This window comes from Pelophylax lessonae (genome assembly GCF_965119305.1).
Source record: "Pelophylax lessonae genome assembly, chromosome: 2".
NCBI classification, from domain to species: Eukaryota; Metazoa; Chordata; class Amphibia; order Anura; family Ranidae; genus Pelophylax; species Pelophylax lessonae.
In genome coordinates this window covers 170342304-170368605 of record NC_138769.1, presented here as the reverse complement: position 1 = coordinate 170368605, position 26302 = coordinate 170342304, and the positions used below count along the sequence as shown (strand labels likewise).

General features: G+C 46.1%; 1 protein-coding gene across 1 annotated transcript in view; it reads right to left on the bottom strand.

Annotated features, from left to right (window-relative positions):
• Nucleotides 1-26302, bottom strand: part of SMPX (small muscle protein X-linked) — a 103703-nt gene that overhangs the window by 20519 nt on the left and 56882 nt on the right. The window contains exon 3 of the mRNA XM_082248569.1: nucleotides 23546-23632. Within this exon, the coding sequence (XP_082104695.1) occupies nucleotides 23546-23632 (87 nt within the window). The remainder of the gene's footprint in view (nucleotides 1-23545; nucleotides 23633-26302) is intronic.

Sequence of the window (26302 nt, the reverse complement as noted above, 5' to 3'; positions counted from 1 at the left end):
CTCTTCATTGATCAGCAGGTGTCAATGGTCAATCATGGGCCAGCACCCACTGATCGGCTTATGCTGTAACTAATCACAGCACAGCCGTGTGCGAATGCGCCCCCTACCTGGAAGTGCTGGATCATGTACTAGTTACGTGATCCAGCGCAGGAGAGCCACTCTGCCGCCATTTCCTACGTGAGGCAGTCGGAAAGTGGTTAATCTTATTTCAAGGGATAAAGAGTACCAGAAGAGCAGATATGCTTAGCTTTAGAGGAGGACCTGCTGCTTTAGGCTAGCTCTTGTACTGTTCAAATAACCAAATGTCTGGGGAAGATTAGAGTTCAGATTAGCTGATCATTCCATTTAGCAGACACGATTTGCCAAAAGCCAAGAGCAACCTTTTCTCAATGCTTTTACCCTGGAGGAGCCCTTGCAATATTTTTCATGTCTCAGGAACCTCTGGTAAAAAATATTATTCTATAGCTCACTGTACATTGACTTGAAAAAAAAAATTGTGGATGCAAATTGGTAAAAACGGGGTATAGCCTAAAATGTTTACTTTTTGAGGGCTCATACCCCAGTTTTCTCTCTGAGAACAATGCCTTAAACTGACCCAAACTATCATGGAAACCAGTTTTACTAACTGTAGTTTTAGGAAGGGATTTATATAAGAGTTTGGTCTGGCAACAAGTTTAGAGATTTGTTATAAAATAGGCAATTCTGCCCTAATCTCATCCACAAAAAGCTCATTTTCTATCCTTTGGGTTTCTACATAGAGGGGTATTCTAGAAGGGGGTCTACTTTTAAGTGGATCATTCTTTTTAAGGAATGTAACACATCATCTACAATTAAAAATTATGTTTTTGTAGTAAAAATGCATAGATAGATAGATAGATAGATAGATAGATAGATAGATAGATAGATAGATAGATAGATAGATAGATAGATAGATAGATAGATAGATAGATAGATAGATAGATAGATAGATAGATAGATAGAATGGATGGATGGATAGATGGATGGATGGATGGATAGATAAATAGATAGATAGATAGATAGATAGATAGATAGATAGATAGATAGATAGATAGATAGATAGATAGATAGATAGATAGATAGATAGATAGATAGATAGATAGATAGATAGATAGATAGATAGATAGATAGATAGATAGATAGATAGATAGATAGATAGATAGATAGATAAAATAGCTATGTAACATATCAAATAGAAATCAATGATTTGTACAAACTGACAGCAGACTCATGGCTCCCATATCATCAGGATATGCTAACCATAAAACGGAGTAACATTTATTGTGGTTGTCAAGGAAACCTGATCCAACTCTAGTTTCTAAGAAAAGAAAGCTGTGATGTTACAGTGTATAGTGTTTAATGATGAGGTGTCTGCTCTCTGTGGAACACTACTGACACTCTGTGGCCATATATACGCTCTATGACTGAAAGTGACTAATATTAAAATGATGTTTAAGTGAATCAGAAATGGAACCATCATCAATCTGAGGGGGGTTATTTACTAAAACTCAAGTGTGCAAAATCTGGTGTAGCTGTGCATAGAAACCAATCAGCTTTTAGTTGTTATTGCCAAAACTTAATTGAACAAGCTGAAGTTATAAGCTGATTGGCTACCATGCTTAGCTGCATCAGATTCTGAGTGCACCAGTGTTAGTAAATCTCCCCCACAGTGTTAGCATTAAACAGCTAGTACAAGGACATTCAATATATGATAGATAGCAACTGTAGCTATCATAAATAGGCCACAGTGGTAAACAGCGTGGTCTATTTTTTGCTATATCTAACCTCATTGTTATACTTAGGGGTTGATTTACTAAATGTTCTTTTACACTTGTAATGCTATGTATAGTCTTGGTAATGTTTATAATACTGTTTAATTATACTGCCATCTTGTGGTTGTTTTGGTTGTTGCACCTGCCCTTTTTGTCTTTCCCTTCCCTGTGTCTGTGTTTCCTCCCACCTGTGATGTACTTCCTCTTCCTTTTTCACAATATGCTTGTGGGGGTGAAGATGGCTGCTTCTGTCTAGGCCTTATGCAATCTGCAATCTGCTCGCACCCAGGACCACATTACCATGTTTTGACCTGCAAAATACTGTCTTTCAATCATCTACCACATCTTGTTGTCTGCTGTACCTGCTGTAGTCAATAAATATCTTGTGGATGGAAAAAGTGTTTTGGTGAGTTCAGCTATCTGATAGCACCTGTCCGCTGTGATTATATCTGCTCATACAGGCCAGGCATAGAGGTCTCAGCAAGGGATAAGTCACTATTACAACAGTTGGAGTCACAATACTAAAACTGGTGAGTGCAAAATCTAGTGCATGGTGCATGGTACACGGTAGCCAATCAGCTTCTAACTTCTGCTTGTTCAACAAAAGCTTTGACAATAAAACCTAGAAGCTAATTGGTTTCTATGCAGAGCTGCATCAGATGTTTCATTCTTCAGTTTTAGCAAATCAACCCCATAATGCAAAATATACCTCTAAAAGAAGACAGTATATTTTTACCTCTCCTGCTGCTGCTCCACCTAAAACCGCTGTGTTCCTAAAAAACATCCATGGACGTGTGCAGGGAAAATAGCTCTTCCAAAATGTCGATCTCCTTAGTCTTCTTCTACAGTTCTCACTGGTTCCTCCCACTGACCTTCATCTCACTATAGGATACAGTATTGACATGATGATCAGCAGTAAGCTGGTCATACACTATGCAAATTTTGGTCAGTTCTTAATGAACAGGCTGCAATTTAGTTGTCCACAGTTGGATCAAAAAGTTGGTTCAGCAACAACCAGAAAAATGTTGATCCTTCTATTGCCATCCCAGCTTGGGAGAAGTCACTCTAATATGTGACCTCCCTAAATCGGGAATGATGGAAATGTTTTATTTGATTAGCACATGCAGCCAATCAGCTGCAGCACTGATCAGTGTATTGTGACAGCAGAGGAGTCCTGCTGTCAAAATAAAGTAGTACAGCAGGGAGGTTTCCTCCATCCAACTTGCTTGTGTGGATGGGGGACTCTGTTCTATTTTTTGATCAGATCAGCTTGCTGACTTATTAAAAAAAAAAAAAAAGAAGATCCATCTGTGACGTGAGACACTTTGGTTGGGGGGGCTTGTGGAACCCCAATAGCTTTAGGGAGGTTGGGAGACCCCTTGTCCAGCATCCCCAGTCCCTCTTATGTGTAAATCACCCTGTTTCTATAAGGGGCACAGGGTGACCAAAAACCCCAGTCAGGCCAGCTCTGCACTAATCAGACTCTTGCTAGTGGCGGTGGGGGTTTGTTGTTGTTGAATACCTGCATTCCATTGTTATATTGTTATTATGGGATGGGTATGTTGAGTGGATTGACTAAGGGGGAGGGGTTGTCCCTGAAGTGTTCATCTCCATGTGCTTTGTGTTTGATTAAACAGTTCATTCTGGTTTGACCCCAAAACTTGTACTGTCTAGTTCTTGGGGTAACTATAGCCAGATTCACGGATCCCGGGTTCCAGATTTCTAAGGAAGCAGTCTTCTTGGCGGAGATACCCAGTCGGGGTGTCCTGTTCCGTCACACCATCTATAGCCAGCCTTTAGGCCATGGGTGGCCCTGCCAGGCCATCTCCTGCCTGACATCCTTCATTTACGTTGTTTGAAAATTTGAACGAGCTAGGTGGAAAATTGTCAGCCACACAGCCGCTGCATCCAATCATATGCTAGCAGCATTCGGGTATTCTGACAACAGAGCTTCGGAGAACCAAGGAGATTGACATACCCAAAGGTTTAATACAGCGGCAAGGTCACTTTAAATGTCATTCTTATTAATATTATTATTATTATTATTATTATTACTGCAGCATTACCTGTGAATCCAGCAGCACAAATCTAATGATTCTTGCTGCAGGAGTCTACTGTCCTGCTCTAATCGCAGATGTGAATGAGCCCCAATTATTTTTGTAGTACTAGAAGCAGTAGTAATGATTCGAAAAGCACCATCTTTTTCCATAGTGTTTTTAGAAAATAAATGTTCCAAAAAAGGATCAGCAAACAAATGCATAAAACATTTGGAATGGCAAGAACAGATAATTGCATAGCAACATATAAACTGCAAGAACAAGATACAGCGGGAGTTTAAATCCTGCTCTTGTTAGTTTACTATCTACAGGGATATGGGAGCAGAAGAAGGCGATAAGGCAAGAAGTAAGTTATATATAACAGCATAGGCCTTATCAAATAGTGGGTGGAAAATACAGTGGCAGATAAGTAACTCAAGGAATTATCTTAGAGCTAATACAGTATCTAATGGTATGAGTATTAGTGGTAGTAGTAGTAGCAGCAGCAGCTGTAACAATTTGAAAAGCATTATCATCTTTCATGGTGTAGTAGAAAGTAACCATTAATATAAAGACTCAGAAAAGCAGTTCAAATAGATAAAAATACAAGACATGATGAGTACAGTCAATCAAATAGTAAAAAAGAAAAAAAAGTGGCAAATCAGGAATTAGAGGTGGGTTTTTATTAGTAACAATTAAAGTTTTGAAGTATATAGTAAATTAGTTGAAGAGTGCCAAATGGCAATTGGAATGCAACTTGAAGGTTTACTTAGTTGGAGAGGGCCAAATTACATATGGAATGGAATTCCAGACAAGAGGACATGTCAACTTCAGAAGGAAAATGTGATGACGTGACTAGAATAGAAGGCAAAGTCATATATAGGACAACATGATAATGAGGCTACATTTGGGTTAACAAAGGAATGCTAACTGCAGGTTATATGGTGGATGGAAGTGTCAAGATTTTAAGATTATCACATATCAAAGCTTCAAGGACTTTGAAATGCCTTAAGGCCCGTACACGGAAATCGGACAAAATATCCTCCGAATTTTCTCTCTCTTACTCAGCGTTCATAACCGTTTTTAGTTGACAGTGCATAATGTTCATGAAATTTCTCATCCGATCTTTTTTTTTTGGGACATTTGTTCCTAGATTTCCTGGTCGTCAGCAACTTCAGATCATGCACGGTCTTTCGTATCCGATTTTTCGCGGACGTACTGCATATACATTAAACGAAAATTGGTCGTCTGGGGACGGATGAAAAAAATTTTGGTGTTTGTCCCTTCGTTTTTTTCGTTGAAAATGTCGGCATCGACTGCTGAAAGTTGTGTACACACTAGCCAAAAATCGTACGATTTTACCTCGGACAGGAATTTTCGGCAGATTTTCTACTAGTGTGTACCCAACTTTAGGCACTAATATAAAACATATAAAAATGGAGAATGATACTTCTGTTGTATTGAAAAACAAGATGGGATAAATGAGGGTGTGTGAAAAACAGCCGATCCCTAGTTTGAAATACTTGTGTTAACTAAACTCCTGCTTTTAACTTACTTGTTAGACAGGTTTATTTTGGTTTGTTAGCAGACTGGTGGGTAAGTATTTCAAACTAGGGATCGGCTGTTTTTCACACACCCTCATTTATCCCATCTTGTTTTTCAATTGACAGGGATGGAGACACTGTGCAGTGCTCGCCAGTTCTCATATAAAGTCCCAAATTGCCCATTTCTTGTATCTTACTAGGGATGGAGACGCTTGCTTTACAGGCGGGTGTCTCACTCAAAGTCCCCATTTGCCTGTGGCATCTTTACTAAAGGGATGGGGGTGTGTGTCTCCCAGCTGATCACATTTAGTTTGCACCCCATGGCTTTTTTGTGCAGCCATGCGTTTTTCGTTGCCAGTCATGGATTGGAGCAGGTGGGGGAGGATTGGGCGTTCTCCAATACCATCTGTTTCCAATCCACCTATTAGCAAGCATGTACTTCCCTTTGTGAAGACACTTATACACTCAGGTTGAGCAGTGTTATTTAGTGTTAGGTTCTGCAAGAACGCAGGATGCCTTGTCGCTGGCCTTGCAGCTTCCGCATGCATTTGCAAATATGTGTTAACTAAACTCCTGCTTTTAACTTACTTGTTAGACAGGTTTATTTTGGTTTGTTAGCAGACTGGTGGGTAAGTATTTCAAACTAGGGATCCAGTGGCGTACCAAGAGGGGGGGCGGGGGGGCGGCCCGCCCCGGGTGCCACGCACTGGGGGGTGTCAGCCGGTGTTGTGCCCTGCCCGGCGTGTTCCGTATCGCTGTGAAGGCAGCTCCTTCAGTCAGCGCTGCGGGGGGGGCGGAACGGCGGCGGGAATAAGGGGCGGAGCCGCGGCGGGAGAATGGGGCGGGGCCTCGGCGGGAAGAAGGGGCGGAGCCTCAGCCTCGGCAGGAAGAAGGTGAGTTCCGAAGTGTGTGTGCTCGATAGGAGGGGGATGGGGCAGCTGCATATGAGGAATTCATCTTTCCCTAGCTCCCTGTCCCCTTCAGTGCTCTCCACCCCCCTGGTTTTCCCTTCCCACCCCCCAAGTGCCACCTGTCCCCCCCCCAGTGCTCTCCACCTGCCTGGTTTTCCCTGCCCACCCCTCAAGTGCTCCCTGTCCCCCCCCCAGTGCTCTCCACCTGCCTGGTTTTCCCTGCCCACCCCCCAAGTGCTACCTGTCCCCCCCCAGTGCTCTCCACCTGCCTGGTTTTCCCTGTCCACCCCTCAAGTGCTCCCTGTCCCCCCCCCAGTGCTCTCCACCTGCCTGGTTTTCCCTGCCCACCCCCCAAGTGCTACCTGTCCCCCCCCCAGTGCTCTCCACCTGCCTGGTTTTCCCTGTCCACCCCTCAAGTGCTCCCTGTCCCCCCCCCAGTGCTCTCCACCTGCCTGGTTTTCCCTGCCCACCCCCCAAGTGCTACCTGTCCCCCCCCAGTGCTCTCCACCCCCCTGGTTTTCCCTTCCCACCCCCCAAGTGCCACCTGTCCCCCCCCCCAGTGCTCTCCACCTGCCTGGTTTTCCCTGCCCACCCCTCAAGTGCTCCCTGTCCCCCCCCCCCCAGTGCTCTCCACCTGCCTGGTTTTCCCTGCCCACCCCCCAAGTGCTACCTGTCCCCCCCCCAGTGCTCTCCACCTGCCTGGTTTTCCCTGCCCACCCCTCAAGTGCTCCCTGTCCCCCCCCAAGTGCTCTCCACCTGCCTGGTTTTCCCTGCCCACCCCCCAAGTACTACCTGTCCCCCCCCCAGTGCTCTCCACCCCCCTGGTTTTCCCTTCCCACCCCCCAAGTGCCACCTGTCCCCCCCCCCCCCAGTGCTCTCCACCTGCCTGGTTTTCCCTGCCCACCCCTCAAGTGCTCCCTGTCCCCCCCCCCCCCAGTGCTCTCCACCTGGCTGGTTTTCCCTGCCCACCCCTCAAGTGCTCCCTGTCCCCCCCCCCAATGCTCTCCACCTGCCTGGTTTTCCCTGCCCACCCCTCAAGTGCTCCCTGTCCCCCCCCCCCCCAGTGCTCTCCACCTGCCTGGTTTTCCCTGCCCACCCCCCAAGTGCTACCTGTCCCCCCCCAGTGCTCTCCACCTGCCTGGTTTTCCCTGTCCACCCCTCAAGTGCTCCCTGTCCCCCCCCCAGTGCTCTCCACCTGCCTGGTTTTCCCTGCCCACCCCCCAAGTGCTACCTGTCCCCCCCCAGTGCTCTCCACCTGCCTGGTTTTCCCTGTCCACCCCTCAAGTGCTCCCTGTCCCCCCCCCAGTGCTCTCCACCCCCCTGGTTTTCCCTGCCCACCCCCCAAGTGCCACCTGTCCCCCCCCCCAGTGCTCTCCACCTGCCTGGTTTTCCCTGCCCACCCCTCAAGTGCTCCCTGTCCCCCCCCCCAGTGCTCTCCACCTGCCTGGTTTTCCCTGCCCACCCCCCAAGTGCTACCTGTCCCCCCCCAGTGCTCTCCACCTGCCTGGTTTTCCCTGCCCACCCCTCAAGTGCTCCCTGTCCCCCCCCCCAGTGCTCTCCACCTGCCTGGTTTTCCCTGCCCACCCCTCAAGTGCTCCCTGTCCCCCCCCAAGTGCTCTCCACCTGCCTGGTTTTCCCTGCCCACCCCCCAAGTACTACCTGCCCCCCCCCAGTGCTCTCCACCCCCCTGGTTTTCCCTTCCCACCCCCCAAGTGCCACCTGTCCCCCCCCCCCAGTGCTCTCCACCTGCCTGGTTTTCCCTGCCCACCCCTCAAGTGCTCCCTGTCCCCCCCCAAGTGCTCTCCACCTGCCTGGTTTTCCCTGCCCACCCCCCAAGTACTACCTGTCCCCCCCCCAGTGCTCTCCACCCCCCTGGTTTTCCCTTCCCACCCCCCAAGTGCCACCTGTCCCCCCCCCAGTGCTCTCCACCTGCCTGGTTTTCCCTGCCCACCCCTCAAGTGCTCCCTGTCCCCCCCCCCCCGTGCTCTCCACCTGGCTGGTTTTCCCTGCCCACCCCTCAAGTGCTCCCTGTCCCCCCCCAATGCTCTCCACCTGCCTGGTTTTCCCTGCCCACCCCTCAAGTGCTCCCTGTCCCCCCCCCCCAGTGCTCTCCACCTGCCTGGTTTTCCCTGCCCACCCCCCAAGTGCTACCTGTCCCCCCCCAGTGCTCTCCACCTGCCTGGTTTTCCCTGTCCACCCCTCAAGTGCTCCCTGTCCCCCCCCCCAGTGCTCTCCACCTGCCTGGTTTTCCCTGCCCACCCCCCAAGTGCTACCTGTCCCCCCCCAGTGCTCTCCACCTGCCTGGTTTTCCCTGTCCACCCCTCAAGTGCTCCCTGTCCCCCCCCCCAGTGCTCTCCACCTGCCTGGTTTTCCCTGCCCACCCCCCAAGTGCTACCTGTCCCCCCCCAGTGCTCTCCACCCCCCTGGTTTTCCCTTCCCACCCCCCAAGTGCCACCTGTCCCCCCCCCCAGTGCTCTCCACCTGCCTGGTTTTCCCTGCCCACCCCTCAAGTGCTCCCTGTCCCCCCCCCCCAGTGCTCTCCACCTGCCTGGTTTTCCCTGCCCACCCCCCAAGTGCTACCTGTCCCCCCCCAGTGCTCTCCACCTGCCTGGTTTTCCCTGCCCACCCCTCAAGTGCTCCCTGTCCCCCCCCCAGTGCTCTCCACCTGCCTGGTTTTCCCTGCCCACCCCTCAAGTGCTCCCTGTCCCCCCCCAAGTGCTCTCCACCTGCCTGGTTTTCCCTGCCCACCCCCCAAGTACTACCTGTCCCCCCCCCCAGTGCTCTCCACCCCCCTGGTTTTCCCTTCCCACCCCCCAAGTGCCACCTGTCCCCCCTCCAGTGCTCTCCACCTGCCTGGTTTTCCCTGCCCACCCCTCAAGTGCTCCCTGTCCCCCCCCCAGTGCTCTCCACCTGGCTGGTTTTCCCTGCCCACCCCTCAAGTGCTCCCTGTCCCCCCCCCCAATGCTCTCCACCTGCCTGGTTTTCCCTGCCCACCCCCCAAGTGCTACCTGTCCCCCCCCCCAGTGCTCTTCACCTGCCTGGTTTTCCCTGCCCACCCCTCAAGTGCCACCTGCCCCCCCCCAGTGCTCTCCACCTGCCTGGTTTTCCCTGCCCACCCCCCAGTGCTACCTGTCCCCCCCCCCCAAGTGCTCTCCACCTGCCTGGTTTTCCCTGCCCACCCCTCAAGTGCCACCTGTCCCCCCCCCCAGTGCTCTCCACCTGCCTGGTTTTCCCTGCCCACCCCCCAGTGCTACCTGTCCCCCCCCCAGTGCTCTCCACCCCCTGGTTTTCCCTGCCCACCCCCCAAGTGCTACCTGTCCCCCCCCCAGTGCTCTCCACCCCCCTGGTTTTCCCTGCCCGCTCCCCAAGTGCTACCTGTCCCCCCCAGTGCTCTCCACCCCCTGGTTTTCCCTGCCCACCTCCCAAGTGCTACCTGTCCCCCCCCAGTGCTCTCCACCCCCCTGGTTTTCCCTGCCCGCCCCCCAAGTGCTACCTGTCCCCCCCAGTGCTCTCCACCCCCCTGGTCTTCCCTGCCCATCCCCCAAGTGCTCCCTGTCCCCCCAGTGCTCTCCACCTGCCTGGTTTTCCCTGCCCACCCCTCAAGTGCTACCTTCCCCCCCCAGTGCTCTCCACCCCCCTGGTCTTCCCTGCCCACCACCCAAGTGCTCCCTGTCCCCCCAGTGCTCTCCACCTCCCTGGTTTTCCCTGCCCGCCCCCAAGTGCTCCCTGTCCCCCCCCCCGTGCTCTCCACCCCCTGCGCCTTCCAACCAACCCTGCAATGCTTTCCAAACCCCCTCTTAATTCTCTCCAGCCCCCCCCCACCGTGCCCTTCAGCTCCTCCAGTGCTCTCTGCTTCGCCTGTGCTCTCTGGCCCCCCTAGTGCTCTTCTATCTTCTATCATATCCTCAGTCTCTGACCAACTCCTGTATCATGTCTGCAGTCTCTGACCAACTCCTGTATCATGTCTGCAGTCTCTGACCATCTCCTGTATAATGTCCTCAGTCTCTGACCATCTCCTGTATCATGTCCTCAGTCTCTGACCATCTCCTGTATCATGTCTGCAGTCTCTGACCATCTCCTGTATCATGACTGCAGTCTCTGACCATTTCCTGTATCATGACTGCAGTCTCTGACCATCTCCTGTATCATGTCTGCAATCTCTGACCATCTCTTGTATCATGTCTGTAGTCTCTGACCATCTCCTGTATCATGTCCTCAGTCTCTGGCCATCTCCTGTATCATGTCCTCAGTCTCTGACCATCTACTGTATCATGTCTGTAGTCTCTGAGCATCTCCTGTATCAACTGTAGTCTCTGAGCATCTCCTGTATCAACTGTAGTCTCTGACCATCTCCTGTATCATGTCTGCAGTCTCTGGCCATCTCCTGTATCATGACTGCAGTCTCTGACCATTTCCTGTATCATGACTGCAGTCTCTGACCATCTCCTGTATCATGTCTGCAATCTCTGACCATCTCTTGTATCATGTCTGTAGTCTCTGACCATCTCCTGTATCATGTCCTCAGTCTCTGGCCATCTCCTGTATCATGTCCTCAGTCTCTGACCATCTACTGTATCATGTCTGCAGTCTCTGACCATCTCCTGTATCATGTCTGTAGTCTCTGAGCATCTCCTGTATCAACTGTAGTCTCTGACCATCTCCTGTATCAAGTCTGTAGTCTCTGACCATCTCCTGTACCATGTCTGCAGTCTCTATCTATTTATGCTGAAGGTAGGACTGTGCAGGGGAGGCAGAGAGTGCAAAAGGAGGAACTGTGATTAGAGAGACGGGGGGGGGGGTCAGACGGCAAGGGGCACTGTGATGGGGGGCCGTGAAATTTGTGCAATAAATATTCTTGAAAACATTACAAATTTCTGTGGGTGTTTTTACATTTTAAAGTTGGGGGGGGGGGGTGCCAGATATAGGATCCGCCCCGGGTGCCAAATGCTCTAGGTACGCCACTGTAGGGATCGGCTGTTTTTCACACACCCTCATTTATCCCATCTTGTTTTTCAATTGACAGGGATGGAGACACTGTGCAGTGCTCGCCAGTTCTCATATAAAGTCCCAAATTGCCCATTTCTTGTAACTTCTGTTGTATTTACTTCAAAATAAAAATGGTCCATCTTAAGCTAAAAAGATTTTAAAAAATCCAAAAGAGGCAGAAGGTACGCCGGCAAACAACCGGTCTATATAGTATCCAATTGACTTGATCTTTCCCATCCCTAGCCACACATCTCTAACACATTTCACCCACTTATGGACTTAGTTGTAGACTATGACTATGACTGTGGTTTGCCATATATTTAAAGTGGAGTTCCACCCTAAAATGATACTTACCTCCATCTTCTCGCTCCGGGTCACCTGAAAAACAAATGGATAATCGCATTTTTTTTTTTTTTACTTACCTCGTAGAGAAGAAAATATACTTACCTTACTTCCTCCTTCCTCCCGCCGTCACTACCTGGCTTTGCAATGATTCCTGGGAGCTGAACGTCATCGCTCCCAGGAATCATTGCGCCTGCACCGGCCCCGACGTCAGTTCCCAGGAGCTTCTGGGCATGCCCAGAAGCTGTGGAGGGATGACGCGCGCGCACCGGAAGTGATGTTGGGGCCGGTGCAGTGCATCGTGGGACCGAAGAAGACGGAAGAGGACGCAGAAGAGGATCGCACTGGCTTCAAGCTGCCCACACCTGAGATGGCAATGCTGGACAATACTTTTTCAAGGTAAGTATTTGTCTTAAAAGGTAAGTGCAACCCGGGACAGATCAGAGGCTAACCATTGTGGAATGTACTAGCCCTGACTGTCCCGGGGGTATTTTTATTAAAAAAAAGTATTCCAGGGTGGAACTCCGCTTTAAATCTGTATTGTAATTCAATTATTTAAACATCCACAAGATGACCACTAATATTTTTATTATACACCTTCCCACAAAAAATAATAAGAGCCTGCTTTAGATTAGGTGACCCAAAATCACATTGATGAAAATTGTATCACAAGATCTATACAAACCTAAAATCCAGCCTCAAAGATGAACTCTAGATATCTTTGATGAAGCTGGGTTTTAAGTTTGTATACAGTAGATAGGCATAAAATAGACCAACTACTGCAGCACTGTAATCATTAACACATCATTATATGTATTTTATTTTTTAAATGAAAGCAGTGTAAACACCAGAATTCAACCTTATATCAGCTTATTGCAGTCCCTGTACACCAGCATTCAAACTTGGGTAGGAAAAAGAAGCACAAAGGGGCCAATCAGTTGCAGTGCAAGGAGTATGTGGATAAGGGGGAGAGAGCAGAATGACAGAGAGATGAGCTCATCAGTGCGCTGCTTCTCCTTTCGCTGTTCAGTCACAGGCTGGGGAGGTACAAGACCTGAAAGTGTTACTAGATTGCAACAGTGAAAAATTTGGTGACCACATGTAAAAAATAGCACTGCTCAAATCCTTTTGTTCGTCCTTCCATTCATTCTCCTTCCATAGTGGGTGCCAGCCCATCTAAGAGCACATTGCACTCAATGGAACAATCACAATAGCAAAATTAGAGGCTCATACCACAAATATCAACCACATCCACTGGTAAGCTAACAGAGGTGTGACGGAAGTCACTTTGGTTGAGGGGCCCATGGAACCCAGCTTACCTTCGAGAGGTTGAGAAATCCCTCTCTCAACTCCCTAGGCCCCTCTTATGTGTAAGTCACCCTGTGTCTATTAGGGGCACAGGGTGGCCAAGAAAATGATGGACTTAATGGACACTGAGAATATGGTTTGGATTACTCAAATGGGAAGTAGTATTTGCCAACAATATATCTCAAGGAATATATAAAGACTTTGGGACTCATCAAATATCATCAGCTCAACCACCTGTCTTCCACACATTGTTAATTATGCTGATTTATTCACCTATTGTTTACTGAGGGTTCTGGTTTACACTTATAATAATGTGTATTGTATTTTGTTTTACTGGACTGTTGCTGGCAGTCTGGTCATCCAGGCTGGTTTAAGTGGGCTAAGTTAATTAGCATGTTATGAAAAATTGTCTAGATGGGATTAGCCACGAGTCCGCTGTACCTTATTATCTAACCATTGTGTGATGTTTTGGGTAAATATTTGGGTCATTGTTCATGTAGTGACTGACATACTTCTCAAGTATATAAAAAGTCTGTTTCTTGTTCAATAAAGGTTGTTGATTCCAGATCTATACAAGCTAAGTTCAGGCTAGTTTTGGATGGGGGTAAGGTAATATCTGTGTAACGCTCCTGCGTTTTATGTATGATGTGGATTTACAGCTGCAGAAATATTCCACTTCAGTAGTCATGTAGAGAAACGCTGAGACACCAATCCCAACTCCCAAGACTCATCATGTGTGGATGATCTCAATTCAGCATACAAATATACACACTCAATAAGAAGTTCCTGGAGTGATCTATGTATATAGTAGTATAGAGGTGATAGGCTGAAGAGACAGGTTGAGTAGAGACGATAGGTGACAGACACTTGAGAGGAATGTTCTTGAGAATGAGATAGTAACAGGTGGGATGCAGATAGGTTAGCAATCATGTATGGTAGTAGATGATAGGATAGCAGATGACATACAGGAGAGACTAACCCAGTGCAAGAGCAGATGATAGTAGGCTCAAGAGCTAGCAATCTAGATAGTGCAGATGTAGTAACAGTCCTTAGTATGCAGAGCTAGACAGTGCAAGCTTTAGTATGAAGGTTATTGAGGTTTCCCCTGTGGGGTACTTATCACTAGTAGCAATGTAGCAGAGAAGAGGTTCGACAAGAGCGGATGATCCGGTAGCGGGATACAGGGATCAGCGCAGCGTGGTTCCGACAGCGAGGTATGCTTGCAAGCATGAGAGCTTCAAGACAGGTTAGCATCAAGGCACATCTAGGCACACAGCAGGTTGAACGAACACATGTGAGTGAAAGCTGGTGATTTAAATAGCTGTTCAATCCGGCGCCTCATGATGATGTCAGCACTCTTAAAGGGAAACACACCTATATGTGCTTCATCTATCTAGGTAGATGGAAAGCACCCGGAAATGATGTGATAGGAGGCACTGAGAGTGCCAGAACCTTACAATCTGATACCTATGTTCAGACTGGAGGAAGCGGTATTCTGATGGTAGCACACAAACGCAGTGTGGGTCGCGGTTCTGTTACAGGGGGCTTCAGCTACAGTCCCCACATTTTCACCATGCTCTGAAATGTGTCAGAGGAGTGTGGCCATGATGCAGGGACTGTAGCTGAAGCCACTATTAGCTTACTTACCAGTGGATGTGGTTGATCTATGTCATTTGCACCCCCCTCATTTTTACTATAGAGAAAAATTGGGTCTTGTGACCTCTTAAACAGGGCTGTCTTGTGTACCAAATCTGTGTAAACCTTAGGACTTGATGGACAGAAATGCAAATCTTCTGGCAGCTAAAACAGCTTCCATGTATGTATTTCATCTGTGTCTTTAGCTTTCTGCCTGGAATTCAGCTTTAAAGTGGCTCTAAAGGCAAAACATTTTTTACTTTAATGCAGTGGCGGCCCGTCCATTGGGGGGCGCAGGGGTGCTGCCCCCCCCCCATCCATGCATCTGGCCCCCTAATCTACATGCAGGGCGCCGGATGCATGGATTCCAATGGGACTTTTTTTTTTTGAAGCACGTGATTAGAGCCAGAGGCTCTAATAGGCTTCAAAAAAGGGTGGACTCGGGGCACAGAGCACTGCTCCCTGAGCCCACTCAGGTGTATGAAGATAGCGAATAAATATTTGCTACTATCACACTGATTCTACTCCCAGCCAATCAGGTAGTGGTTTGTGAGACCCCTTTCCCGATTGGCTGAAGAAAAGAAAAGCGATTTTACTGGCCGTTGGCCAGGAAGAGGGGGGAGACGCGCAGCCAGGGGAGAATCACAGCAACTCGGGAAGGAGGAGTTAAGAATGCTGGCTGTCCATCCGTCCGTCCATCCCGTGGGGGGGGGGGGTTGGGGGTGTATTTGCCTGCCAGCCGGCCATCCCATGGGGGGTGTGGGTTTTGCCGCCCCCACCCCCCTTAAATTATCATGCACCAGCCACCACTACTTTAACCTCCCTGGCGGTATGATTGTTTCCGATTTTAGGTGCTGAAAGCGGTACCATTATTTTGCATGTAATTCTTAAGGACGAGCAGCCCAAAACAACTATTTACATATGATTTTTTTTTTTACTGTGCGTTCTTCTTTATACCATCTCGGGTATGATAAGGTTTGAAACACAAAATCATAAATTATAATATAATAAATAACTATAAATAAGTTAAAGTATATATATATATATATATATACTTATATTTTATATATATATATATATATATATATATACACATTTGTGTATATATATATATATACACATTTGTGTATATATATATATATATATATATATATATATATATATATATATATAAAGTACAGTAAAACTGCAGGAAAGGGTACTGGGGGGGCAAACTAATGTCAATTTTATTATTTAGTAATGTAATCCAATAGGATTACAATATATCAGTGTGCTTGTGTGTTTTACTATTTGAATTTTACACCGGTTCCACCCCCCTGCGACGTGACGTTTGCAGGAGAGGGAAGTCGGGGCACACAGCATCAGGCATACATATTTAGCAGGGAAGAAGGGCAAGCCCTGTTGTGCGTGTCTATGGAGCACGGCTCCATAGACACACATTGCTTGGGAGTGACTACGCACACGGAATAGTAGAGGACACAAGATCACCAGTGGGAGACTCCAGTAGAGTGGGGTTGGGGTTGCTCTGTGCATTACAATTGCACAGAGCAGGTGAGTAAAACATGTTTATTATTTTAAAGTATTTATAACCTTGGATTGCGATATGCTGCCAGACCCTCTGTTGTATTCAGCTATAACACACTGTGTAAGTCCAGGGCTACAGCAGGTGGAGGTGAGATCTCCTGCTGACGTCAGCCAGGAGGTCACATGACCACTGTGCTGGCCGCTTGGCTCCTCCCACTGTAGCCCTTAGATGGGGGTGGAGAGCAGCTGGGAGTCATGTGACCAGCCTAAAGATATCTGCAAAAATGGCATTTAGAAGATTTGTTTCCCACATACACTTACACTGTGTGTTATAGCTGAATACAAGAGAGGGGGTGGCAGTAATTTTTTTTTTATGTTTTAATGAATAAATGGGGAAGTCAGGACCAGGCAGGATCAAACAGGTATTGTAGGAGATACAAAGGGGTAATTTAAAAAAGAAAAACACTATGCTACAGCTTGCACATTAAAGGAACAAGCGCATCATTTTTATTTGGGGGGGGGGGGGTACAACCGATTTAAACTAAAAAAAAAAGGATTTACAACCTTAATGCTTTACAATAACCAGGGCTGGTCTATACATGTATACACACAACTTGAGGACAGTTTCTTTAATAGAACCGTGTAGCAGACTGTACAGAATGGAGCAGAGTTCCCTTTAACTAGAGGGAGTTGAGTGGACCCTGCTTCTTCAAGACACAAGTCGGTGTCCTGTTTAGCCTACACCAAGAAGCTGACTTCTAGCACCCAAAGGGGACTCAGCAACACCAGTCTCTAGGATCCCTTAAGGGGGTCTGTACTCACAAGGCCCTGGACACAGTTCACCTTCCTTCATGATACCACACAGAATCCATGGACATCCTCCCTCAGTCAGCTCTCAGGAAAACCCTTGGTTTCAGCAATTAGTGTTCAGGCCCTCAGGTCGCCCACCCGAGGCAGCATGGCAGCCTGGGTTGGGGAGAGGCAACAGCCTCCTCTCCCCCTGGACCTCTTCTCTGGAAAAAGACCCAGATACCATGCACTCACTAAATATAAATACTCACTGTAATTGGCTAAGAGGGCATTCATGATTATGCTGCTGATTGGCATGAGTCACTCCTGTTTAATCAGAGCCTTCCAAGGTTGCCTGCATACAGAGGTGCCAATCGCAGCACTGGGAGTCACACAGGATGCCTTCACTAAGCAATTGAAGCTTTCTATTAAGCAGGCAAGCTAATATGTTTTTCCTGCCAGCCTCCTGTTAAGCAGGAGACCACACTATACTGAACTATCTACAGCCGTGGCCAAAAGTTTTGAGAATGACACAATATCAATTTTCACAAAGTCTGCTGCCTTAGTTTTTATGATGGCAATTTGCATATACTGCAGAATGTTATGAAGGGTGCTCAGATGAATTGCAAATAATTGCAAAGTCCTTCTTTGCCATGAAAATTCACATAAAGGAGTTGTAAAGGCAGAAGGTTTTTTTTTTTTATCTTAATGTATTCTATACATTAAGATAAAAAGCCCCCTTCAGCCCCCCAAACACTTACCTGAGGTCCCTCCCTGTCCAGCGATGTCCACAAGTGTCTCAGTCATCCAAGATTCTCCCTCCTGATTGGCTGTGACACAGCTGCGGCACCATTGGCTGTGGATGCTGTCAATCAAAGTCAGCTAGACAATAAGGGGAGAGAGGGGGCGGGGCCAGGCCGGGGCTCTGCGTCTGAATGGACCCAGGGAGCTGTGACGAGGCTCAGGTGCCCCCATAACAAGCTGCTTGCTGTGGGGGCACTTAACAGGAGGGAAGGGTCAAGATAATAGAAGAGGAACCCAAGATAAGGTGAATCCAGGCTGCTCTGTGCAAAACCACTGCAACAGAGCAGGTAAGTATAACATGTTTGTTATTTTTATAGGAAAAAAAAACAAGACTTTACAATTACTTTAATCCCATAAAAAAATTTCCACTGCATTTGTGAAGAAGGCTTCAGGGGCATCCAAGAAAGTCCAGCAAGCACCAGGACCGTCTCCTACAGCTGATTCAGCTGCGGGATCAGGGCACCACCAGTGCAGAGCTTACTTAGAAATTAAAGCAGGGAGGTGTGAGTGCATCTGCACGTACAGTGAGGTGAAGACTTTCAGAGGACGGCCTGGTGTCAAGAAGGGCAGCAAAAAAGCCACTCCAGGAAAAACATCAGGGACAGACTGATATTCTGCAAAAGGTACAGGGATTGGACTGCCGAGGACTGGGGTAATGTCATTTTCTCTGATGAATCCCCTTTCTGATTGTTTGGGGCATCCGGAAAAAACCTTGTCCGGAGAAGAAAAGGTGAGCTTTACTATCAGTCCTGTGTCATGCCACCAGTAAAGCATCCTGAGACCATTCATGTGTGAGATTGCTTCTCAGCCAAGAGAGTGGGCTCACTCACAATTTTACCTAAGAACACCGCCATGAATAAAGAATGGTACAAAAACATCCTCCGAGAGCAGCTTCTCCCAACCATCCAAGAACAGTTTGGTAACAAACAATGCCTTTTAAAGCATGATGGAGCACCTTACCATAAGGCAAAGGTTATAACTAATTGGCTTGGGGAACAAAATATTAAAATTTTGGTTCCATGACCAGGAAACACTCCAGACCTTAATCCCATTGGGCACGTGTGGTCAATCCTCAAGAGACGGATGAACAAAAAAAAAAAAACCCCCATAAATTCTGACTAACTCCAAGCATTGATTGCGTAAGAATGGGCTGCCATCAGACAGGATGTGGCGCAGAAGGTGATTGACAGCATGCCAGGGGGAATTGCAGAGGTCTTGAAAAAGAAGGGTCAACAGTGCAAATATTGACTCTTTGCATAAACCTAATGTAATTGTCAATAAATTGATACTTATGAAATGCTTGTAATTATACTGCAGTATAATTAGTTAATATATATTGTAACATCTAACTGAAAGATCTAAAAACACAGAAGCAGCAAACTTTGTGAAAATGATTATTTGTGTCATTCTCAACATTTTTGGCCACGGCTGTGCATTCTACCACCTATCTAGGAGGGTGCTACATAATTATCATTTTAAAAATCCACAAAACTCATTCAGAATAGTTAGGATATAAAGCATAACCATGAGACAGTAAAACATCAAAGAGAGGATATTCAATAAAAGTAATTTCCCTGACACTTTATGAAGTGCTGATCACTATGGAGTTATAATTCGCAGTAATGATCCTTATAAACACTTTCCATTATCAATTTATTTTTAATGTGTGATCTAGAATCCAGCTGTCCAGCTGAGTAACTTATATCCACATTGCAGGCGATAATTGGAGAACTCCTGCCCTTAGCTTATGGAAAGCCTGCCAAATGTACGAATGAATTGATGTTTGCAGTAAAAAAGCAGGTCTTATCCAAAACACAGCTTCCAGCACTCAAGGTTAATCACAGCAGCCGTCCATATCTATTGATATGTGAAGGTTTGATGGACCTGTCAAAAGTGAGCTATATAACCACACCTATCATGCAATAATAAAATGTTTCTATTTTCTGTCTGAAACTTACCTTCCAAAATGTAAAGTGTACAATGTCAAAGATCTGGTGATGCAGTCATTTTTGATTTAAGTACTATGTGCAGGGTCTTTTATTTATTTTTTTCAAAGGTTTACCTGTCATTACCATTTGGCCATTTCACAGATCTGCTGAATATGGTATAAAGTTCAATAAATATTTGTCCCATGTCACCTCTATATCTATATACCTCTGTGATGGCCTGATTTTCCCTGAATGTTTGATCCCACACCAACACATATTGAGCAACTTTGCCCAAGCATTGCTCTTCTCCTATGCTATGTATTTGTGCTTGTAGACTGCTTACCACCCCCGCTGTGAGTACAGTGCAACGTTGAACAGTTTTTGCAAAATTCATTCAGACATGGGTAAGGATCCCAAGGTATACTCTGGGTCATAAAGCAACTGCTTGGGCTGCTATGGCTGCCTTGAAAATCAGCTTTAAACATGGTGAGTGATCCATAAAGCTATAGGCCGCTACTATGTAGGAGTCATTAGGCTTGATAAATGCTCTGCATGTTCATAAAATTATAACCAATAAATATAAAGTGATTTTATAGGAAAAGGTGCAGAGCATGACGCAATTACTGTTCTCTCATGATATTACTGTATTTCAGATAATGACCCCAAACCTGTGTTTCTCAAACTTTGTTGTATTGTGGCGCACCAAAAAGATCTAAAACTTTTCACGGCACACCTGAAAAGCGCATTTCATCGTCGATTTTAGGAAATCTCTCTCTGGGATGAGAGCAGAGAGGAGGCCCTGGGATGAGAGCAGAGAGGGGGGCTTGGGATGAGAGCAGAGAGGGGGGCTTAGGATGAGTGCAAAGTGGGAGGCTTGGGATCAGAGCAGAGACGGGGCCCTGGGATGAGAGCAGAGAGGAGCGCTTGGGATGAGAGCAAAGAGGGGGGCTTGGGATGAGAGCAGAGAGGGGGCCCTGGTATGAGAGCAGAGAGGGGGCCCTGGGAGAGAGCAATGAGAGCAGAAAGCGGGCCCTGGGATGAGAGCAGAGAGGCGGCCCTGGGGTGAGAGCAGAGAGGGGGCCCTGGGATGAAAGCAGAGAGGGGGCCCTGGGATGAAATCAGAGAGGGGCCCTGGGATGAGAGCAGAGAGGCGGCCCTGGGATGAGAGCAGAGAGGGGGCCCTAGGATGAAAGCAGAGAGGGGGCCCTGGGATGAAAGCAAAGAGGGGCCCTGGGATGAGAGCAGAGAGGGGGGCTAGGGATGAGAGCAGAGAGGGGGTTTGGGATGAGAGAAGAGAGAAGAGAGGGGAGCTTGGGATGAACGCAGAGAGGGGGGCCTGAAATGAGCACAGAGAGTGGCAGGTGACATCTCTTTGATGTAGGGGAGGAGGGGGCAAGAGGATATGTGCTGGGGGGGAGCTTTTGGAGGGAAGAGGGCTTGTGCTAGTAGGGGGGGCAGATTTGAAATCCCCCCCACACTAACCCCCCCACACCAGCACATGTCCTCTCCCTTCCAAAAGCACCCCCCCCCCCAGCACATATCCTCTTGCCTTCCCTCTCCCATCACTTCTCCATGTATGTATCCTTGTTACCTGCCCCCCTTTCTCGATTACTGTGTCCCCCTCCTCTATCGATAAACTATGCATAGACCTCAGATAATCAGCGCAGCTCTTGCAGTTAATGTCCCTCCTACCCGCTCCTCCTCCTACTGTCTGTGTACATCAGAACCGAGGTGGAGGATCCTCAGTGAGCTCTGTATAGTGTGCAGGCTCATGGGGGGGAGAAATGCCAGTGTTGATTGCCACAGAGGGCGATCGCTGAGGGAGCCCGAGCACCCCGCAGGAGATGCGAGGAAGACGTCCTGAGTGCCCAACACTAGCACGCCCCTGTCAGGCCAGTTGCCGGAGCTCAGTGCTGGAACTTGTTCTGGCTCTGGGCTCCGGGATAAGCACAGATTCCCTGGAACTGAGGAACCCTCATGTGGCTCTCTCCTGTGCCCTAATGGTTAGTCCGCCCCTGCCCACAGCACACCTGCAAATCTCTCTCACACAGTTTGAAAATCACTGGCCCAAACATATTGCTAAACCAATTCAAATGTGGTTTCATGAACACCAGAGTGAAGCAAAACTTGGCTTTCCAATCAATAAATCCAAAAAAGCTGAACCGTTTATCAGTGGCACCTGCTGCCACTCTGTTAATGGAAAGTAAATTGTGTCAGTGATCTTGTAAAACAATGCGTAATTGTCTGAATGATCAGACAGAGAGTAACTGTAATATTCAGTTTACTAAACAGGTGCAAAGTTAGAATCAATAATGCAAAACAGGGCCAGAATGGCAAGAACAATGCATATACTGCAGAATAATACAAAACAGATAATAAAGCTGCACAAACATGGATTCTTTACAACAGTGTCTCTGTGACTCAATCAGGGTAATCTGTGGCTGCATAGCACGGTCTCTAAAAGACTCTATATCAAAAGAGTCTAGCTGAGAATGAATACTTCAGTAGAACAGTTCAGAACACAGTTACTCGTGTAACTCGCGTTTATCTTTTTAAATAGTGTCCCTCTCAGTGAAGTCCCAGGTATATCTGCTAACACAGATGAACTGGACGAGTCCAAGGGCACAAGGGAGGTGGTGGGGATCGCCACAGTACCCCCATTTTAGAAAGATAGGAATCCCCCTCACTTTTTCTGAAATTTCCTCTCACTTCCTGTTGTTTCCCAGGACAGTAAGTGAAGGGAAATCTCGCTACAGGCAGCAAAAAATACACTGATGGATTTAAAGTGTTACAGAACCCACAACAGTAAAATCAGTGTGTATATGCAGTAAAGCATGCTTGTTCTGCTCACTGTGGAACCTAAGGGGTTAATCCTGTGCATTGTGTAAAAAGGCTGCTTGATCCTAGCTTCTCTGATCCTCCCCTTCTTTCATTGACTCCTAATAATCTTCTGATAAGACAGAGCCTTTGGAGTCACTCTGCACATGCTCAGTTTGTTGTGTATTGCTAGAGAGGTTTTATTTTTTTTCTTGGGAGGATGCATGTGATCAGCACAGGGCCAATCAGCACTGTCCAGACAGAGGGTCAGGGGTCTTGCAGTCTCATAGGCCAGTCAGAAAAACTGGTACAAGCTTTAATCATTGCTTGGCTGGACACTGCAGGCTCCTGGCTTCAGTAACACTAAAATTCGACCCTATTCTATTTAAAAAAAAAGGCTAATTGGCTATACATACCCTTACTTGTGTACTTTAAAGTATAACTAAAGGCAAAACTTTTTTTTGTTTTGGATAGAGTGGAGAGGGATTAAAACCCTTGGCAATTGTATTGCTCTCTGGACCCCCATGAAATGAGTTTTGCCCTCTCTATTTGTCCTGTTTACCATTATCATCAAAAATGAAAGTAAAGAAAACCCTACATTTTGAGTTGTCCCCAGAAAAGTAATAGAGGGGAAATCTTCCAATGAAGACACTAGTTCTGATGGCCTGGGGGTCCCCAAGAGATTCCCTTAATTTTCAGGTTTTTCTCTCACTCCCTGTATGGCTATAGGACAGGAAGTGAAGGGAAATCCCCGAAATGAGACACACATGGCAAAAAAAAAAAAAAAACTGATGGGGGTTATAATCCTCTCTTGCGCTATACAAAATGAAAAAAAAAAATAAATAAAAGTTTTGCCTATAGTTCTACTTTAAAATGCCTCAACTCAAAGAGATGCAAGATTTCATACAGCAAGCTACAAGTTCTGTGAGATTGGAAATGAAATGGTTTACAGGTCTTTGGGTCAAAGAGAAAATGATATTTTTGACATCTACAAAACAAAGCAATCTACAAAATCTAGCAATAAAATTTAGAATAACTTGTATGACAATGAATAAAGTAGCATCACATTTTAACAAAAGTAGAGATACAGTTTCAAGCCAGCAAACATGTTTAGCTGCTTCACAGTCTTACCTGTTCTGCTTCTGGTGTAAATTCTCTTCTTTTAGGGGGCTGTCCAGCACCAGGTCGGAATGCTCCCATAGGGATATTTAGATTAGCCTGATGAACAAAGTGATCTGTCAGTGCTTCCAAAACAGTTTAGGAGCTACATATTCAGTTCTACTCTAGAATAAATATGAACAAAAGAACTGTTTGCTTCTTTTTTAAATGTTATTCTCATAGATTATCCAGGACCTGGTTGCAGTTTACAGCCTCAGGTTGAAAGGGGAAGATCAGGAATTGTCCTTTGTATTCCCTAAGTGGCTAATAATGGTTCTCACAGGGAAAACGTGTGCCCTTGTTACAATAGCAAATTGTTCCCATGCCAGAAGTGCTGTGTCTTCTGATCTTCCTTGTTAAGGGATGAAGAAGGCCAGCAAAGAGTCAAATTTCTATTAAGAATTGTGTTTCCAGACCTTATTCTTGGTAGGGCAGTCAAAGATAGACACGCCCTGAAAAATTAGGAAGTGGGACATCTACTGAAAAAATATGAAGTGGGACATCTACTGGCCCTCAAATGATTTGTATGGCATTGGGACAACCTTAAAGTGAATTTATGCCAAGATATGGACATTGAAGTAATATATATTCCTAACAAGCAATAAGTATTGTCAGTGACATGTGTGACTACAGTTGCTATGGAATGATTTATTCTCAAATTTCACATTAGAAGCACTGATGTGATTCAAGTTTGTATTTGAGCAGCCCAGCTCACCATGCTCCCTTTTCCAACACTGAGTTGGAAGCCTTTCTAATCTCTATACAGACTAGGGGCTCTGGGAGGAGGAAGAAGCAGAGAAATCTGAGCAGCTAGAAGAAACACTTGAATGTTTACTACTGTAAATATTGAGAATAAATTGCTCAACAGTGTCTCCATATGCAGAGGTCAGTGTGGTATTGTTTTACAAATGTATCAAAAAAGAGTTAAAAACCTAGTTTTGACTACAAAAACCCAACTTATCACCAGAAAATACCAATCACAAGGGAATATCTGAAAATGTATTAAAAAAATAAAAATAAGCAAAAGAAAAGGGTTAAAAATGTTGGTCAAGAATAATAGTAATTGAGACTGGAGGAACAAAATTTGGAAATCCTTTTTTAGGCAAAGTAGTTAATACAAATGTATTGCAGCTGTTTACCAGGAATTTTAAATGTGCAGCACATGATATGCACATGATACTGTGGTCAGGGGGTGCAATGTATGCCGACACAGTGAGGACAGCACCACAACTGAGTCCATCTGCTCCTGTATGAAACATAACTTTAATGCAATAATTTTTTGTTTCTGTGACAGACATTTGATGTTTGCCCAATCAGACCCAGCTCCCATTAGGTGTATCCATCCCAGGGAGGTGCTGTGTACCTGGGGTGGTGGTGTGCTTGCCCTCCCCTTGTCCATTCCTCCATGGTCTAGCAGTGTCAACTGTCTCATACATACTACTGTAGTTCACCAAAGGATATCCTGATGAATCACAATTCACGAGATACAGCTTCCTCTGATATTTTGTACTGTTACTTAGTATGTATATTAGTATATAGGAGGATGGTAAAAGGTGTCTGGAGAAACATTTGACATACTATACATAGACTTTTAATGTGTTTTTAACATTTTTGACTTAATAAAAGTGATTAAATTTTAATGTTGTAGTTGCTCATTTCTGAAAACATTAGCAATTTAATAGTGCCATACTTTACTAATTTTTTATTTTTTTTTATTTATTTATCTTTTGGGGATTTGGTGCTTATAATACCTATCAGTGTATGTACTTTTTCTACCTTTAACGGACAGATGTGCAAACAGCATTGAAGAGAGTGAATCAGTGCAGCTCTACCAAAATCTTCGGGTCCAACAAGTGTCCACGGGGCCGTGTAGTTTTATCGTGGACCACTGCTGCCCTCTACTACTGAGGGATCTGCCATTCATGATTAGGTTACTGCCAGATAGGTCAGATGCACTTGAAAGCTTCCAAACATACCCTATGCTATCTTTTATATCCTTTAATTCCATCCTTTGCCCCTGTAGTATCTGCCTGTTATGTCTGGGACCAGTAGGGTATCTGGCAGTGCCCTGCCGCTGCAATATTGGCTTGATTAGGTGGTGCCAGGGGAGATCGTCCAATCTTATGCTCTGCCATTTGGATATCTTAACATGCCATGTCCTGCCTTATCCTACAGAATTCACTCTTAACCTGCTAAATCTAAAAGTAGTATCCAGGAGCGGGTACATAGACTGTTGTACTTTTTACTTTTGCTTTGAACCCCATCAATATTTTACTATTTGACTCTTTGCTTTCTAGTTTTACCCCCTGCAGATCTGGGTTTGGAAGGGTTACTTAAATATTATAGGAAAAATTGTGAGTCTGAGGCCCTCTTTATCTATAGCAGGCAGATGCACTTTAAATCTATTATAAAATGCCACACAGAAATAGAGAAAATTAAGACTGGCTTAAGATAACTTTTTTTTTTTTTTTATTATTTTCATCTTGTCCGCTGTTTTCCTGAGGGAAATAAAAATGACTGGCAACTGTGCTTCAATTAGCAAGAATAATCTTTCTGTTATGAGCGCTGTGGGTCCCAATTCAAATACAAAATAGAAGCAGCAAATATGGAAAACTATTAGGAAAGGGGGCTATTTTAGGATATGTTATCACTTCTTAGCTTATTATCTAGGAAGCTTCCAAGGACAGGGATAAGTTGAATGCTTATTTATTACCGTAACAGATAGATTAG